This window comes from Anguilla rostrata, chromosome 4 (assembly GCF_018555375.3).
Source record: "Anguilla rostrata isolate EN2019 chromosome 4, ASM1855537v3, whole genome shotgun sequence".
Classification (NCBI taxonomy): domain Eukaryota; kingdom Metazoa; phylum Chordata; class Actinopteri; order Anguilliformes; family Anguillidae; genus Anguilla; species Anguilla rostrata.
In genome coordinates this window covers 20,695,206-20,712,403 of record NC_057936.1, presented here as the reverse complement: position 1 = coordinate 20,712,403, position 17,198 = coordinate 20,695,206, and the positions used below count along the sequence as shown (strand labels likewise).

The 17,198-nt window shown below is 49.5% G+C and overlaps 1 protein-coding gene across 1 annotated transcript in view; it reads left to right on the top strand.

Annotated features, from left to right (window-relative positions):
* The window catches only part of sspo (SCO-spondin), a 96,000-nt gene that overhangs the window by 8,643 nt on the left and 70,159 nt on the right, over positions 1–17,198 (top strand). The window contains exons 6-15 of the mRNA XM_064331277.1: positions 8,744–8,967; positions 10,808–10,910; positions 11,051–11,209; positions 11,518–11,603; positions 11,739–11,864; positions 12,348–12,504; positions 13,041–13,281; positions 14,098–14,239; positions 14,690–14,816; positions 14,908–15,080. Of these exons, the coding sequence (XP_064187347.1) occupies positions 8,744–8,967; positions 10,808–10,910; positions 11,051–11,209; positions 11,518–11,603; positions 11,739–11,864; positions 12,348–12,504; positions 13,041–13,281; positions 14,098–14,239; positions 14,690–14,816; positions 14,908–15,080 (1,538 nt within the window). The remainder of the gene's footprint in view (positions 1–8,743; positions 8,968–10,807; positions 10,911–11,050; positions 11,210–11,517; positions 11,604–11,738; positions 11,865–12,347; positions 12,505–13,040; positions 13,282–14,097; positions 14,240–14,689; positions 14,817–14,907; positions 15,081–17,198) is intronic.

Genomic DNA, 17,198 nt, shown 5'->3' with positions numbered 1-17,198 from the left:
CTCCAACCTTCTCCCAGCTCCAGCCCTGAGAGGTCCCTGTCGTCGCCCCCGGTCACACGGTCCCCTGGACTCACGGTTGCTCCGTTACACAAAACAGTTGATAAGTTGTCACACCTATTCCTCTACGCGAGGAGAGAGTGGCCCACGGCCGCTTACGGTCTCTGATCCAGGTACAGAAAGTCGCCTGGTGTAGCTCCTCCGAAAGCCCCAGCAGCTCTCTCTTCCTGTGTTTGTGCTGGGCTATAAAAGCCTGCCTGCTCGTCAGCGCAAGCAGCTTCAGGTGGGCGCCGGCAGCCAATCTAACAAGCAGTTGCAGGTGTGCAGCAGAGTGGAAAATTCCCCTTACCTTCCCTCTGCTGCAGCCCTGTCCATGGTGCTGCCTGGTGTCACCTTAGGTGTTCTGTCTGGTGCTGTCCAGGGTCCTGAACGTCTCCAGGCTGTGGTTTGGTAAGTACCGCCCACTCACGACTTTCCCCAGCAGCCGCCGGTGTCGATGGGCTCGGCCGTCTTGGTGGTCACGTGGGGAGCACCGATCAGGGATCGGGGCGCCACATACCCCTTCCCTCAGCTCCATGTCGTTACCTGGAGCGCCTGACCATAGACATTCCTCCCGTCTGGACAGGGCGTCAGCATTCCCGTGGAGCTTCCCAGCTCGATGTTCCACCCTGAAGCGAAAAGACTGTAGCCCCAGAAACCACCTAGTAACCCGGGCATTACTATCTTTATTCACCGACATCCATTTGAGTGGGGCATGATCAGTGACTAGTACAAACTCCCTACCCAGTAAATAGTATAGCAGCTTGTCCATCGCCCATTTGACGGCTAAACACTCTTTCTCTACTGTGGCATAGTTACGCTCATGAGTTAAGAGTTTACGGCTGATGTACGTTACCGGATGCTCGGCCCCCTCCCGGATCTGTGAGAGCACGGCTCCTATCCCCACCAGGGAAGCGTCCGTTTGGAGCACGAATGTCTGATCAAAGGCCGGAGTCACCAGAACCGGTTCGCTGCAGAGGGCTTGTCTCAGGGTTTCGAAGGCGGCGTCAGCTTCTTCCGTCCAGCTGACTCGGTTGCTTCGACTCTTGGAGGTCAGGTCATGCAGGGGGGCTGCTATGGCGGCAAAATTGGGAATAAACTGACGGTAATACCCCACTAGGCCCAGGAAGGTTCTCACCTGCTTCTGCGTCTGGGGCTTGGGCCACGTTGCGATGGCTTCCACCTTGGTGGGTTGGGGTTTCACGCACCCTCTTCCAACGGTATAGCCTAGGTAATCCGCCTCCTCCAATCCCAAACGGCACTTGGTTGCGTTGGCCGTCAGGCCTGCCTCCCGGAGGGCCCCCAGCACCGCCTCTAGCCTGCCCAAGTGGGTTTCCCAATCCGCACTGTGGACCACGATGTCGTCCAGGTACGCCGCCGCATACTTCTGATGAGGCCGGAGGACCTGATCCATGAGCCGCTGGAAGGTAGCCGGGGCTCCGTGGACCCCAAACGGTAGGACCCGGTACTGGAAGAGGCCATCCGGCGTCACGAAGGCAGTCTTCTCCTTAGCCTGGGGGTAAGGGGGACCTGCCAGTACCCGCGGGTGAGGTCCAACGTGCTGAGGAACCGAGCCGGTCCCAGCCTCTCGATCAGCTCATCCACCCTGGGCATGGGGTAAGCATCAAACCGTGAGATTTCGTTTAGCTTCCTGAAGTCATTACAAAACCTCAGGCTACCGTCGGGTTTGGGTACAATGACTATGGGGCTGCTCCAAGAACTGCGGGACTCTTCGATGACCCCCATCTCCAACATCCGCCTGACCTCTTCCCGGATGGTATCCCGCTGGGCCTCGGGGATCCGGTACGGCCTCAGCCTAACCTTCTTCCCGGGTTCTGTGGCGATGTGGTGGGCGATGATGGAGGTCCGGCCTGGGAGCTTTGAGAACACATCCCGATTTCGGTCCAGGAGTTCTCGTAGATCTTGGATCTGGTGGCCCGTCAGCTGCTTCCCCAGCGTCACCTCGGGGGGGTCCTGTGGGGAGACGTGAGCAGAGAGGGCCTGTGCCTGCGGGGGTTCAGCTTCATACCAACGTTTTAACAAATTTATGTGGTAGATCTGGGTGTGGCGGCGGCGTCCCGGTTGGCTCACTTTGTAGTTGACAGGCCCGGTTTTTGCAACCACCTCGTAGGGCCCGTGCCATTTAGCCAGAAATTTACACTCATGGGTTGGGACCAAGACCATCACTTTATCACCCGGCTGAAATTCTCTCACCTGTGCTCCGCGATTGTAGACCCGGGCCTGGGCTTGCTGTGCCTGCTGCATGTTCTCCCGGACCATGGGCCAGATCCGGGACATCCGTAGGTGCATCTGCTCCACGTGCTCGATGACCGTGCTATGTCGCGAAGGTTGGCGCTCCCATGTTTCCTTAGCCAGGTCCAACAGCCCTCGGGGTCGCCGCCCATACAGCAGCTCGAAGGGTGAAAACCCGGTAGACGCCTGAGGTACTTCCCGAATGGCAAACATGAGGTAGGGTAACAGCTGGTCCCAGTCTTTACCATCTGTTTCAATCATTTTCCTCATCATTTGTTTCAAGGTGTGGTTAAACCGCTCAACCAGCCCGTCGGTCTGTGGGTGATAGACGGACGTCCTCACCTGCTTCACCTTCAGCAGGCCGCACATCGCCTTTAACACGGTGGACATAAAGCAGGACCCCTGGTCCGTGAGTATCTCCGCCGCAATACCCACCCGGCTGAACAGCAGGAACAGTTCCCGAGCTACCGCTTTCCCCGTGGCCGTCCGCAACGGGATGGCTTCCGGGAACCGGGTAGCGTAGTCCAGGATGACCAGGATGTATTTGTGCCCTCGGCTGGACCTTGGAAGGGGGCCCACGATGTCCATGGCGATGCGGTGGAAGGGGACCTCTATGATGGGCAGAGGGATCAGGGGGTTTTTATACTTTACCTTGGGGCTATGGAGCTGGCAGTCAGCGCAGTGGCGACAGTATTCCTCGACGGCCCTCTTCACCCCAGGCCAGTAGAACCGTTCGATGATGCGCTCATACGTCTTCTCAGCTCCCAAGTGGGCCCCCAGGAGGTGGGTGTGGGCGAGGTACAGGACCTTTGAAATGTACGTCTTGGGGACTAACAGCTGGTGGACTCTCTCTTCCTTGACCCGGGACACCCTATATAATAACCCCTGCTCAATCAAAAAATAGGGGGGGGTTGTTTCACTCACCCCTGGTCGTGGCATCCCATCAATCTCCTGGACATCCCTCCAGGCCTGCGTCAAGTTGGGATCCTGCAGCTGCGCTGTTCCAAAGCGGCCCTGTTCCCCGGTCTGGCTCCCCGGCTGTGGGGCGAACTCGGTAAAAGTCTCTTCTGAGCCCACCTCCTCCAGGCCGACGGGGTTCTCGGCTACGGCCTCTGATGCGGTGGCGGTGGTCTCCTTAGTACTGGCGGTTGGCTGCCTCCCCTCTACCACAGCATCCGTCGGTTCGGCCTGGTCTTCCCCAGAGAGGCCCGCCCAGGCCGGTTGAGCACCCCCGGCGGTGTGCTGGGGCCGCCTCTTCTGGGGTCTGCGCCTGCCCTCTGGTTCGAGGTTCGCCGGGGACTCCTTCCAGTACCTGTCAAACACGGCACAATCCCGGCCCACCAGTACAGGAACGGGCAGGTTCTCTACGACTCCTGCCCGGACGGCCACCGAGCCTCGGGGGGTGGTCAGCACAATGTCAGCCGTGAAATATTGCTTGGTGTCCCCGTGAATGCAGGCCACGGCGATTGCCTTACCTCGGGAGCCCCCCGCAAACTCCGGTCGGATGAGGGTCACCATGCTTCCTGAGTCAAGTAAGGCCTCGGTATCCCGTCCGCCGATTTTTACCGGAAATGTTGGGGCCCTGGCTCCCTCATGTGCCCAGCAGGTGGTGATGTACCGGCATGGGAACACCGGGTGCTCTGACGTATCTGCGGTGGGCATGGGCTCATCCCGGTCGGGGCAAGCCCGGGCAAGGTGACCTTCCCTTCCACAGGTATAGCACCTGCGTCTTTCCGTGGGTCCCCTAGGGGGCGCTGTAGGGTGTCCGAGCTGTCGCGGCTCCAGGGGTTCAGCCATTCTCCGGGCCGGGCTTTTCTCCACCCTGGATCCCCCGGTCGTCCCTCTTCCTGTGTCGGGTCGGCTGGTCCGCAGCATCTCCTGCGTGACCTGGTGATTTTCCACCAGAGCAATTAACAGTTCTAGCGTTCGGGGGCCCTGTTGTGCAACATACCTCTTCGCGTCAGGGGGCAGTGCCCGGATGCACCGGTCCAGCACCACTCGATCCAATAGGGCGGGACCATCTCCTTCCAACAGCCAGCTCCGGGTGATGCGGCTCAGGGCAGCCACTTGGGCTCTCGCTGGTTGGCTGGGGCTGTAAGCCCACTGGTGGAAGCGCTGGGCTTTGGCTGGCAGGCTATAGCCATACTGAGCCAGAATGGCTGCTTTAAGGTTGTTGTAGTTCGCGGCCTCGGCATCGGTCAGGTCCCGGCAGGCTTTCTGGGCCTCCCCGATCAGAAATGGTGCCAAGATGGCCCCCCAGTCTCCCCGGGCCCAGCCTTCTCGGTGGGCGGTGCGTTCAAATAGCTCGAGGTATGCTTCTACGTCATCCTCGGAGGTCATTTTTGTCAATACATCCCGCGGCTTCAGTTTGTTCTCTGATGTGCGGGTGACCAGGGCCACCATGGCCGCCTCCAGGGTCTTCTGGGTCTGTAGCACAGCCTTGATAGCCTCCTCCATTTTTTTTTTTTTTTTTTTTTTTTTTTGAACTGGTTTCTACCTGGTTCCGTCAACCCGTAGCGTGGATTTCGAGTGCCCGCGTTCTCCACCAATTGTGAACTCTCTCAGCCCACAGGGGGTTGAGTGACGGAAGTCCAGAAGAACCAGAGCAGGGAGACTGAGGTAGTGATTAACAAAACGTTCTTTAATGATGGTAACGAGTGGGGGTAAAGGTAGGGGGAGCCAAAAACAACAAAAATGTCTTCCCGGTCGGGGTATCGGTGCTCCACTCCAGGTATTCACTCGGTCTCCTTCTGGAGGGAAACAAGAAGCACATCGGTTAGGGGGGCGGGGCTTGGTCAGTCCGGTCCGGGTCCGGCTCCTTCCTCCAGGTGTCGACTGGTGCTCCTCCCGGCTGCGAGGGGGTGTAGGGGTGAAGGTCTCCCCCCCCTGGGTGGTTGCGCTCCAACCTTCTCCCAGCTCCAGCCCTGAGAGGTCCCTGTCGTCGCCCCCGGTCACACGGTCCCCTGGACTCACGGTTGCTCCGTTACACAAAACAGTTGATAAGTTGTCACACCTATTCCTCTACGCGAGGAGAGAGTGGCCCACGGCCGCTTACGGTCTCTGATCCAGGTACAGAAAGTCGCCTGGTGTAGCTCCTCCGAAAGCCCCAGCAGCTCTCTCTTCCTGTGTTTGTGCTGGGCTATAAAAGCCTGCCTGCTCGTCAGCGCAAGCAGCTTCAGGTGGGCGCCGGCAGCCAATCTAACAAGCAGTTGCAGGTGTGCAGCAGAGTGGAAAATTCCCCTTACCTTCCCTCTGCTGCAGCCCTGTCCATGGTGCTGCCTGGTGTCACCTTAGGTGTTCTGTCTGGTGCTGTCCAGGGTCCTGAACGTCTCCAGGCTGTGGTTTGGTAAGTACCGCCCACTCACGACTTTCCCCAGCAGCCGCCGGTGTCGATGGGCTCGGCCGTCTTGGTGGTCACGTGGGGAGCACCGATCAGGGATCGGGGCGCCACAGTACTTATATTGGCGGAGTGACGGAGGATCACGGCCTTGTATATTCACCTCCATGACTTCACGATCTATTCGCCCACAATCATGTTTACTTTTAGCAAAAACACCTCTATGTTTTGCTAACACTTCCTCCAAACCTGCATCGTTGACTCTCAACAATGTATGTAAGTCATATTCCTCCGACTTCTTAATGGCATGCACTGCATGAACATCGGAAATCTCCACAAACTCATCTTTAGACTCAGTATTGCACCAAATGCAGTTGTTTCCATAATCTATAATGTAACCGCGCCTTTTCATGATGTCTGAACCTAAAATGTTGCGACCATCTCCTGTTGCACTAAGCCAAGCTTTGTCTTTAAACCTGTCTTTGCCAATTTCAAAGGTAAGGTTATCTGATTGGGAAGCCAGAGACATAGTACCATCAAAGCCTTCTATTGTGATAGTCCTATTACTGTGACTAGGGGTTGCATTAGAATGAATTATGGACAAAGAAGCACCACTATCCACTAACCAATTATCGCATCGACCTCCAACAGCGATCTGTGTAATTGGTCTACCCCATCTATCACGTGACAAAGGTGCCACGTGCAGCACGGAGGCCTGACACCCCTATGCTGAGTGTGAAGTGGTATTGCTTTTCATCTTAGAAATAGCTGCCTGCAAATCAACATTCTCTACACTCAGTTTTGTTATTGCTGACTGTATACTACTGAGTGATTGGCTCAAACTTGAGTGGTCAGGACCATTACTGTGAAAAGATTTGCATTCCTTAGCTATGTGTCCTTCCTTTCCACATGCATAACAAACAACTTTCCATCCAAATTATAGGGTAATGGCCTCTCTCCTCTTTGCTGCTTAATGTCATCTGGCATATCCTTCATTTCTCCATGACACAGACTTATGTGAACTATTATTATGAGGCCTTCCTCCAACTGCAGCTACTGGATATCTCTTCTTATTCGCCAACCTGTTGTTTTTGTAAAGTTGAGTCATTTTTGTAACTATTTCTGTGTATGGGGTATGGGAGTCTATGTGAAGTGTTAAGGCATCTCAGGTGTATGTGTCACTCTGTGCAATCAATGTAGACTTGAAAATAGGGTCTTGTTGGGTTAAATGTGGCATACCACTATAGTCAGAGAAAGCTTCCCATAATCTAGAAGCATATGCTGCTGGGTGTTCTCCCTGTTGAATTTCTACTTCCCTAATTCTTTCCCAATCTATCTCTCGAGTTCCCAGGACCTCTAGTAGTGCCTTCTTCCTGCTAGCTTTGTCTGCATTTTTGTTCTGTATATCAGTAGAAAGCGCTCTAGCTAAGGCGTGTGGAAGGCATGCAATTAGTGTGACACAAGCATCAGCATCAGTAAGTCTGTGTAGATCTACCGCACGTTCTAGTGATGCAATGAATTTGAGCGGGTCTCTCTTAGAAGGCTCAAAGTAACCAATGTTCTTGATTAGGGATTCAATGTCACCAGGTGAGAGAGGCCTAAGTGTAGTAGTTGTACTTGTGCGTTCCCTCTGCCCCCCCTCCCCAGGCTGAATAGTAGTGGTTGAATGTACAGGGGCCATAGGAAACTTAACTGTGTAATCCGAATAGCTATCCCAATTATCCCATGCAGGTTTCCCCCAAAAAATGTTGGTCTAATCTCTTTTTAGTCATTTTGTAAGATGCCAGAATCGCTTGCAATGCTGTAGCAATCTTCCCTTTCTTATTTTTAGGTAATTTCGAATAGTTTTCAAACTGAGACGATGCCCACTCGTATGGCGCATCTTGGTTTTCTATCCCTTCAAGCACACTGCTTTTGCCATGTTTAGCAATGTACCTAACCACAAGGTCTTCCATCCTCTAATTTATGGTTAGCTATCACACAATACACGAACAATATTGCTAAACCAGCGTTACCGACTCAAAAAAATTCGCAATCTAGTCACGTGAATTAGTAAGTGATATTAGAATAGTTTTTACTACTCAGAGTACACCCAATTTTAGAATCTATGTCCCAGTACTTCGGAACCAATAAATTCTACAGACCAGTTACTTTAGGTCTATGTTCTAATCGTTGCGTTATTTAGTTGCTTTAAGATAAACAACAGCTACACTGTTCCTGTACTTCGGACACAGGTCGAGGATTCCATTTACTTTAGGAATACTATTTTAGCATGAAGATCTCGGTGCTTCGGGCACAATTGATTCTAAATACCAGTTACTTTAGGCCTACTTGTATCTACAAGTTACAACAGTGCCACACTCCGTCAGGCACGGTCCAGTTACTCTTAATTCCAGTGCTTCGGAATTAAAACTCTTACTGCCAGTATGATGGTGAAAACAAACAAACTGTCCCAGTCCTTAAAACTCCTTTCTAGGTTTTTTTTAAATGAGGGGATTCCCTAAAATACAAACCAGCAGCATAAAAGAAGAAACCGCATTTCTTACCTTAGTGTCCCCGGTTTTTTTTGGAATTCCTCGCTGGGTGGCTCGCCAGTTGTAAGGAAAAAAGGACGTCTCTCGAACGTGATGAAAAAGTACAAAGTTTATTTCCAATACCGGCAGTGACAAAGCGCACGAATGACACCTTGGATTCAGCAGAGTCAGACTGAACCAAGAACCTTTCCAGAGGCTGCTTCTTATTTGTTTTCGAAGCTTTGATCAGTAGTGTTGAATATACATACCAAGACGGACGTAGTCGGTCCTTGTAACACCTATCAATTAGGCCATAATGTATTGGCTGTCCTGTTGCGATTGAATTAGCACGTCTGTTGACTTGAATGGTTCCCAATCTCTCACTCCCGGTCGCTATTCTACCATTGTACCAACTGTATTGTGATAATGATAAGATCAAGGGAATGTGTGGCCAGCAGACATATTGGCATCAGAGACAGATTTCTTACAATTGACTACAAGGGAGTTTTCATACCTTTAAGCTGGAATATTAAAACTATTTGACATTAAGTGTAGTCGGATGTTCCTTGCTTCTGACATTGACCGAAATTCTGTGCCTCTGCAGACTCCCCGTCCACACCTGTACGTCGCGGGGGGCCTTTGGGGGCGCTCCGAAGCCCACAGGGCTCCGCCACATGCTTGGCATGGGGCGGGGCGCACTACCGCACCTTCGACCGAAAGCACTTCCACTTTCAGGGCAGCTGCACCTACATCATGGCGTCGTCCACAGATGGGACCTGGGCCGTGTATCTCAGCACCGTCTGTGACAAAGAGGCACACTGCACCAAGGTATTAGCTCCCCTTCTTCACTAAACGTTGTAGCAACTCCAGTCCACAGCCATCCTGGGACTTTCGGGGAATTTAGGGGCCCTTCCAAAAACATTGGAACCTTCTGATTCTTCTGCTTTCAAAGGAAGCTGAGAAGGTGGGGCCCTGGGCGAGAAGGCGGGACCGTAGTCACAGTGTATTATCTGCCTAGTGGGAGAGACAGCTCTGGCTACATGCAGTCATAAAGTATCTGCTGATTGCCTTTGTCAGTGAAATGCTGTTGTGTGCTGATGGCAGTTACATGCATGTTCTGGGGTATAAAAGCATTCTGCTAATTCAGGTTGGCTGACCCAATAAAGATCTTACAAAATGCTAATTTTGTATTTAAAGGCTTTCTTCTAAACACCCTCTAAAGAAAGAAAGAAAGTTTATGTGTAACAAAGAAGACCTATAAAGTATCTAAAATTTTCTCTTTGTCCAGCAACTGATAATCTAGGTTATATGCTGTAGCCTGATGTTACAATTCAATCAAATAGTTTTGGGGACCAGAGAAACCATCCCACTTACAACTGTTTTTGAAAAACTTCCAGAGCTCTGAGGTAGACAATGGAATGCGTTCATGTACTGCCTCATATTCCTGATTTGTAGCTGCAGTGTCCTCAGCAGCTAGTGCAGCTGAATTGGCCTCCTCTGAACTGTCTGAATAACTTTCCAAGTCAGAGGACTCTGGTAAATGAATACCCAAAGCAGCAACATGACACTGAGTTTGTCTGAGCTTATCATCAGTACTGGCCTTTATGACTGATCTATGCACAGCCTGTGTACTTTTGACCATAGTAATTCATATGCATTTGCACACTTTTATAACAGTTTATTTAGTATGACATTTACAGTGTTTGAGTCAAGCAAGCTTGTACCCAATAGTGCTGTTGCTGCAGTTCAGTACTATTATATGCTGCCAAATGGCACTCCACATGTCCCCAGTTCCTTCTACAAACACACCTCCTGCCCTGTACCACCCTGTAAAGCTAAATTTTAATGTTTAGCAGGGCAGCGTTTACATATTAAATTCACAGGAGAATTCTCATGCCTGCATCTTGATTTTGCTCCCCAATCTATACTAATTTGCCACACTGACAAATCTGAATTGTTACAGAACCATGAAGTCAAATTATTATCAACAGTAAGATAATGCAGAAAGTTCCCTAGGTTTATTTACCAAAAGAGAGTTTGGGATGGAGGTACAGTCCATCTTCTTTCTTTGCAGCAGCAGTAGGCCTATCTTTTTGCAGTGCAAAAAATACACGAAATACATCCTGGCTTGGTGTGGCTGTCGAAAACCTCTTGGATTCTTTGTTGATATCGAAATTAAATGTTATGGACTGTCTTTATGTAAAAGAAATTATTCTCCAATCATCCACCTTTTATCATCCTTTGCTGGCTCGTCAATGAAAGTAGGAATTTGGCCCTTTGGAAAGTGAAACCAGTTATAAAGTTTTTAGCCAATAACAATTTATTAACAAACCAAAAAATTGTCTTCTTTGCAGTATGAGACATACTGGGTAAAAGCAAGGCAATAATGGCAATACAGTGTTGTTCAAGTATCAGCTTTATACCCTTTTCCCAGAACAAAATGTTGGTGGCATGCAGCCAAATAGTCATTGTTACCTCTATATGCATGTCTGCTCCCCTTTGATCAACTTTCAAACCACACCCACCAAATGAAAATTCATGCATATTGAGGCTGAATACATTAACCAAATGGTTATTGTCACCTAAGGGTGTGTGTCTGTCCTAGTTCACGTCAACATCCAGGCAGATTAGATCATCCAAAATTTCTTACACTGTTTTCTTTTTGCAGGCACTGAGAATGATGTTAGCAATGGACCTGGTGTCTATCCGTCAGGGGAACATGACACTCAATGGCCGAATGGTTCCCCAAGGCCAGGCTCTCTTCCAGAATGGTGCGACCAATCAGAATTTATGTCAGCCAGGAGACTCTGTCCAGTGTTCCATAATTTATTTTCCAGTCTGCAGTCTGTGATTCTAGAAAGGAAGATGATTTTTTTTTTCTCTTCATTAAATACTATGTCTCTCCACACAGGTGTCAGCGTGCACTGGCTTGGAGACTTTGTGTTTGTGGAGAGCGGGTTAGGGGTTAGGGTGAAGTTTGACATGGGCAATAGTGTCTACCTGACCGTCACTGCAGAGCACCTCACTGCCACAAGGGGCCTGTGTGGAGTCTACAACAACAATGCTGATGGTGAGAAGAATCAGTGGCCTTTAGCTTAATGTATCTCACTCCAGAACACTCTACCCCTCATCTCATCAACTTATTACCATTAGGTAAACTAGTAACATTAAACAGGCTAATATCAACTAACTATAGTTGACTAAGAGCTTTACATTAAAGGGTTAACGTTGCATTATTTAATAGCACAGGTACATTTTTCGTAGTATTCTTTGCCTATGAATAGAGAACTGAAAACACTTGTGACTACAGGCCCCAGGTCTGTGTGTTCGCCCTAACCTACTGTTTTTCCTAAACCCCGTCTTTCCGCATGTGCACAGATGACTTCACCACAGTAGGCGGAACTGTTTCCCAGTATGCTGCCAGTTTCGGGAACTCGTGGCGGGTCCCTGACCAGCAGACAGAGGTACGACGACCGTTGTTGACTCAGTGAGGTCCGGCCCCTTTCCCTTCTCCTCCTACAGCTCGAAGCCTATCGTATCTCTGCGGTGTGAGTGTCAGCGGTGTTGTCCAATGGGCTCTGCCATCCATGTGTCCCCAGGGGTGCAGCGATGCGGCGGAGCTGGGACACAGCTGTGACGTCGTTGCCGATCCGACGCTGCGTAAGGAGGCGGAGTTGGTGTGCCACAAGCTGCTGGACAGACCCTTCTCACAGTGTCACCACAGGGTGAGAGCAAAGACTCTGACACTGACCGAGAGAAAGTAACTACGAAATGACACTGACTACCATACTGAGCATCTCGCTCACACATGAACACTTAGCCCATTACTGTCCTTCATTGCATAACCAGTCATCTACAAAACTAGTGTCATGGTGAGTCAAGATGCTGTTCTTCAAAACCTCCTTTAATGGTTCAGTCTTTTGTCAAGCTGGTTTACACAACAAGTTGGAGTCTTCTTTCATTTACCAGATGTTCCTGTCTAGAGTGACTTTTTTAACACAATCAAGTTATACTGCGGCCTGCGATGTACAAGCCCACATTCCTGACAGTTACACTACATTGCTGCCCTTTAAAAAGTTTTCTTAAAAAGCACTGATTTATAATAGCACTTGGATTTTTGATTTGTAATATCATCATATAGTATGTGCTGTTTGGCCTGGGCTTGTTATTTGATGGTCTGTCTGTCTGTCTCTGTCTGTCCCGCTAAGGTGGATCCAGCAGCGTACACCGACACCTGCCTGTACCTGTACTGCAGCATGGCCGTTAGAGAACGGGAGGGGGCCACGTGTGACACGCTGGCCAGCTACGCGCGCGAATGCGCTCAACAGCACATTATACTCAACTGGAGGAGCCCGAAGCTCTGTGGTGCGACACCTCTATTCTCACCCCCCTCACAAACCCCAACACAGACCCCAACTGGTTATGGTTATTCACTTTGTTGTACGTCGCTCTGGATAAGAGCGTCTGCCAAATGCCTGTAATGTAATGTAACATTTATCATTGATTTTCAGCGATGTTGGCAGCAAAGAATCATCTGTCCTCTCGGACCAGTGGTTCCCAACCCTGGTCCTGGAGACCCACAGGGGCTGATTAGTTTTCTTGTTATTCACCACTTAGTTGATCAATTAAAGCAGTTGATGGCAGAGTTAACTCTCCTGACTTGGTTTATTGGGTCTGAATTGGTCACTGATTGCAAGGTGTAAACAAAACCCAGCAGAGGACCAGGGTCGGGGACCAATGACTGAGAAAATTCTTCATTCACCTCAAAAAAACACAACTAACCCCAAAATCAAAATTAATTCTGGGATTACAAAAATGATCTCTCTCTCTCTCTCTCTCTCTCTCTCTCTCTCTGTCTCTCTCTCTCTCTCTCTCTCTCTCTCTCTCTCTCTCTCTCTCAGAGCGGTTATGTCCGCGGGGACAGGTGTTTTCCGACTGCGTGTCGTCTTGCCCCCCGAGCTGCTCATCCCCTCTGCCCCCTGCCCCCGGGCAGTGCCGCGAGGAGTGCGTGGGGGGGTGCGAGTGCCCCCCCGGCCTGTACCTGCACCGCGGGACATGTCTGGCCCGTGAGGACTGTCCCTGCTTCCACCGCCGGCGCACCTACCAGCCCGGGGACACCATCCCTCAGAGATGCAACACCTGGTGAGCGCAGCATTTAGCCAGCGCGTCTGTGAGCGCAGCATTTAGCCAGCGCGTCTGTGAGCGCAGCATTTAGCCAGCGCGTCTGTGAGCGCAGCATTTAGCCAGCGCGTCTGTGAGCGCAGCATTTAGCCAGCGCGTCTGTGAGCGCAGCATTTAGCCAGCGCGTCTGTGAGCGCAGCATTTAGCCAGCGCGTCTGTGAGCGCAGCATTTAGCCAGCGCGTCTGTGAGCGCAGCATTTAGCCAGCGCGTCTGTGAGCGCAGCATTTAGCCAGCGCGTCTGTGAGCGCAGCATTTAGCCAGCGCGTCTGTGAGCGCAACATTCAGCCAGCGCGTCTGTGAGCGCAGCATTTAGCCAGCGCGTCTGTGAGCGCAGTATTCAGCCAGCGCGTCTGTGAGCGGCATGCAGGATCACTGCCTCTAAGGCTGGGGTTCAATCTTCAGTTGCCCTTAAGTTTGACCAAAAATGAAAAGTTTTTTAAAATGTTTTTTTCTTCACATTTTAGAAAAGCTTTGGCAAGTTCAGCTATCACTAAAACTAACTCACCAAACTGAGTAAAGAAAAAAAAAAAACACTCATTTAGTTTTAGTCACTGTTAAGGACTAATGTCGATTTAATACAAGCCATAGTCTGTGTAGTCATGTGACGCATTTGCTGCTACTCAGGATACAGAACTTTCTTATTGGACAATCAGGAAGGTGTTTGCTCTTTCAGCAGTAGTAACTCTTGCCAATGTTTCTCATTCTCTGCGTGAAGTCTGTGTATAAATGTATTTTTATTTCTCTCTCACTCCTGCCTTTCTGTCTGTCTGGCGCAGTGTGTGTAAAGCAGGACAGTGGGAGTGTTCAAAGGAGAGGTGTGCTGCTCAGTGCAGCTTGCTGGGCGGAATGCAAGTTACCACCTTTGATAGCAAGAGGTACACCCTGCAGGGCGGAGACTGCGGCTTCAGGGTGGTAGAGGTGAGGCCCAAATGTGTATGTAAACATAATATAGAGATTTGTACATGGTGTACTTATCTGCATGTATGTTGCTCATGGTTGGTCATCCCTTTAGCCAATCTGTTCTGTCTTGGTATCCATGTTTCTGTGAAGGATTGCAGAAAAGAATCAAAACCCGAACAAGATCCTAACTGCAGGTGTTTCCGTAATTAATCTATGGTTTAGCACATCAGCTTAGATAACTCCAGCAAGGCTCCTGTATGCTGTGTTTTATTAGCAACTGGACATGGCCTTGTGAACAGAGGTATTTTGCCAATCAAGTTGCATAAGATTAGACAAGCTGAAGACCTGAAACCCTTGTCCCTTCATAACCTGGAACAGACTACTCTTTCCTTTGTGTCCTTTAAAGAGAAAAGGTGCAGTTCTGAGGTGACTGTGTGCGTGTGTATGTGTATGTGTGTGTGTCTGCAGGACTTTGTGGACAGTAAACTGCTGGTGACCGTACAGTGTGGTGCGTGCGCGGCAGGGGGGCGGCACGGATGCCTGAGGGAGATGTCCGTCACCGCGTTGAGAACCACAGTGACCGTCAGTGACACAGGTGAGTAGGGGGATCCTCTGGACAACACACAGTACCTCAGAGAATGGCTTCAGGGCGTGGACTGCATCTGTTCTCATACACGGAAATCCAGGTGGAGTGACGGTGAACGGCCAAAGGGAGCCGTTGCCCGTGGTGACGGGAGACCTGGTCGTGCGGCAGGCCTCCTCCTCCTTCCTGGTGATCCAGGCGTTTGGCGCCCAGCTGATGTGGCACCTCGATGGATCCTTTGCCCTCGTCACCCTCCAGCCTGGCTTTGCCCACAAGGTAACCAGACCCCGGCTTCTTTACCGGTCCTGCTGCTTCCACTTCAGCGCAGTAGCACTGGCCACGATTCATTCAGCACTGCGCTTAGCTTTAGCCGCGTTTCCACCGCAGGAACTATACCCCGGAACTAGGAACCTTTTGAGGAACTCAGTGCGTTTCCACCGCAGGAACTAGGGTCTAAATTTAGTTCTGGGGGCTTTGTTTTACCCCCCAAAACGTTCCTGCTCGGGGGGTAGTACTTTCCGAAAGTACAGGAACCTTTTGGGTGGAGCTTGCAGCGCTGAACATTTCTGATTGGTCGAGTACTCACGGGATTTTTTTGTGTCTATTTTCAGGCGCCATGTTTGAAAATATGCAGGCGCAAACAAATTTATTTTCATAATAACTTCAAATCAAACTTGTATGTTATGCGGCGCAGTAGCCTACTTTTGGTTATAGCCTGCCAACATCTTGGAATTATAACGTGTGCTCTTCTGTTCTTTTCTTGCTTTAGTATTCGTTTTATAAAATGCTAAGCATTCGTGCTGGGACAACATATTACGTACTAAAACATTCAAACGGATTAATTCGGTTGCTGAATATTTTCTTCTGGATTTTCTTAGCCCGTTGTAATTGACTCAAAACGTTTGATACATTTGTGAGGTATGCGGTAGTTCTGCGTAATTCACATTGGTGATACAGTAAAAGCAAACTGGAAATCACCTTCCGCACTTTTTGTCAGGGTAAAATAACAGGTTAATTCTAGTAATCGTACCTTTAGCTTTTTCAGACTGCCGTAATTTTACTCTGCCATTCTTCAATTCCACAAAAAGACCAGGAAGACTATGGACTAATTTATGGTGCATGGTTCGCATCTGGAGGGCACACTTCGCTGCTCGGCTAGCAGTAACTTCGAAGGAAAACAAACGGTGGCTGTACCACTACTAATTTAAATTTTCACGCAAGTCCGAGTTTTCGTTCTATTCTTGTCATTTTGCGATTAGCCTATATGGAATTGACGATGAGAAAGTAATCAAACAGCAAATTGTTTACAACGTGTGCATGTTTTCTGCTGTTGTTGCCAGTTAGCCTATATTGGAAATGTGAATGCATTCTGTAGCTTCGGATGTCAAGACATAAAAGCGAATGTTCGCATAAAAACATAATGAATGTGTTTGAGAGGATATATAAAACAGTTACAATCTGACTATTGGGTCTGTTATATCCTATTTGTTGCATAACGGTCCAAGTTCAACTACCAACGACAGTTTTGCTTGACAGCGGTAAAATATGCCCAAACGGCTGCAGAAGAATATTTCAATTCCATGTGATTAAATCGATAAAAATCAATAAATACAAAAGTAACCATATATAGTCATTGTTGGTAACCCGTTGTATACAAATGGAATAAACCCCTCCGGGCTGTCCCGGTTATTAGAAAATAATGTAGGCTACTTCGGTGGTAGTATGGGGTTACAGAAGAAATCATATGACAGATGGACCGACGACAACGTCGCTTTTTCATACGTCAGTGGGCTAATTTGCCTAATCTTCGCGGGACTTTAGACCCCGGTGGAAACGCAGACAACCATTGGCTGAAGGAACCTTTTAGTTCCTGGTAAAGTAGTTCCTGGGACTGAAAGTTCCGGGTAATTTTGGTGGAAACGCGGCTTTTGACTCACTAGGGCTGGGGACCAAAACCCGGTACCACTATGGCACCGGTATCCGTACAGCTGGTACCTACTGGACCGATCACAAGACAAGGTTTCAATGCCACAGGCCTTAACTAGCTAACATTACTCTCCTTCTGTCGACTCACTTAGCAAGCTAGCTAATGTTAAACTCGGCCAAAATGGAAATAGCGAGAAGATATAAATTCTAAGTATAAATGATAATTTGAACAATTAAATAAAGCAATTATTTTAAGTCAAAGTAAAGAACAAACGTTGATTAAGTTCAAGCCTTTGCGTTTCGAATATTCTGTAAATAGACTAAATGCATTGTGTTCCAATGTACTGCCACAAGTAAGTATGACACCTGCATCTACCCTTTCATGGATATTAGTTATAGAGGCAGTGAGTTGTGATTAATTTTCTAGTGTATTGTGGCCTTCCTGCTAGCCATTGCACATAAATTCAC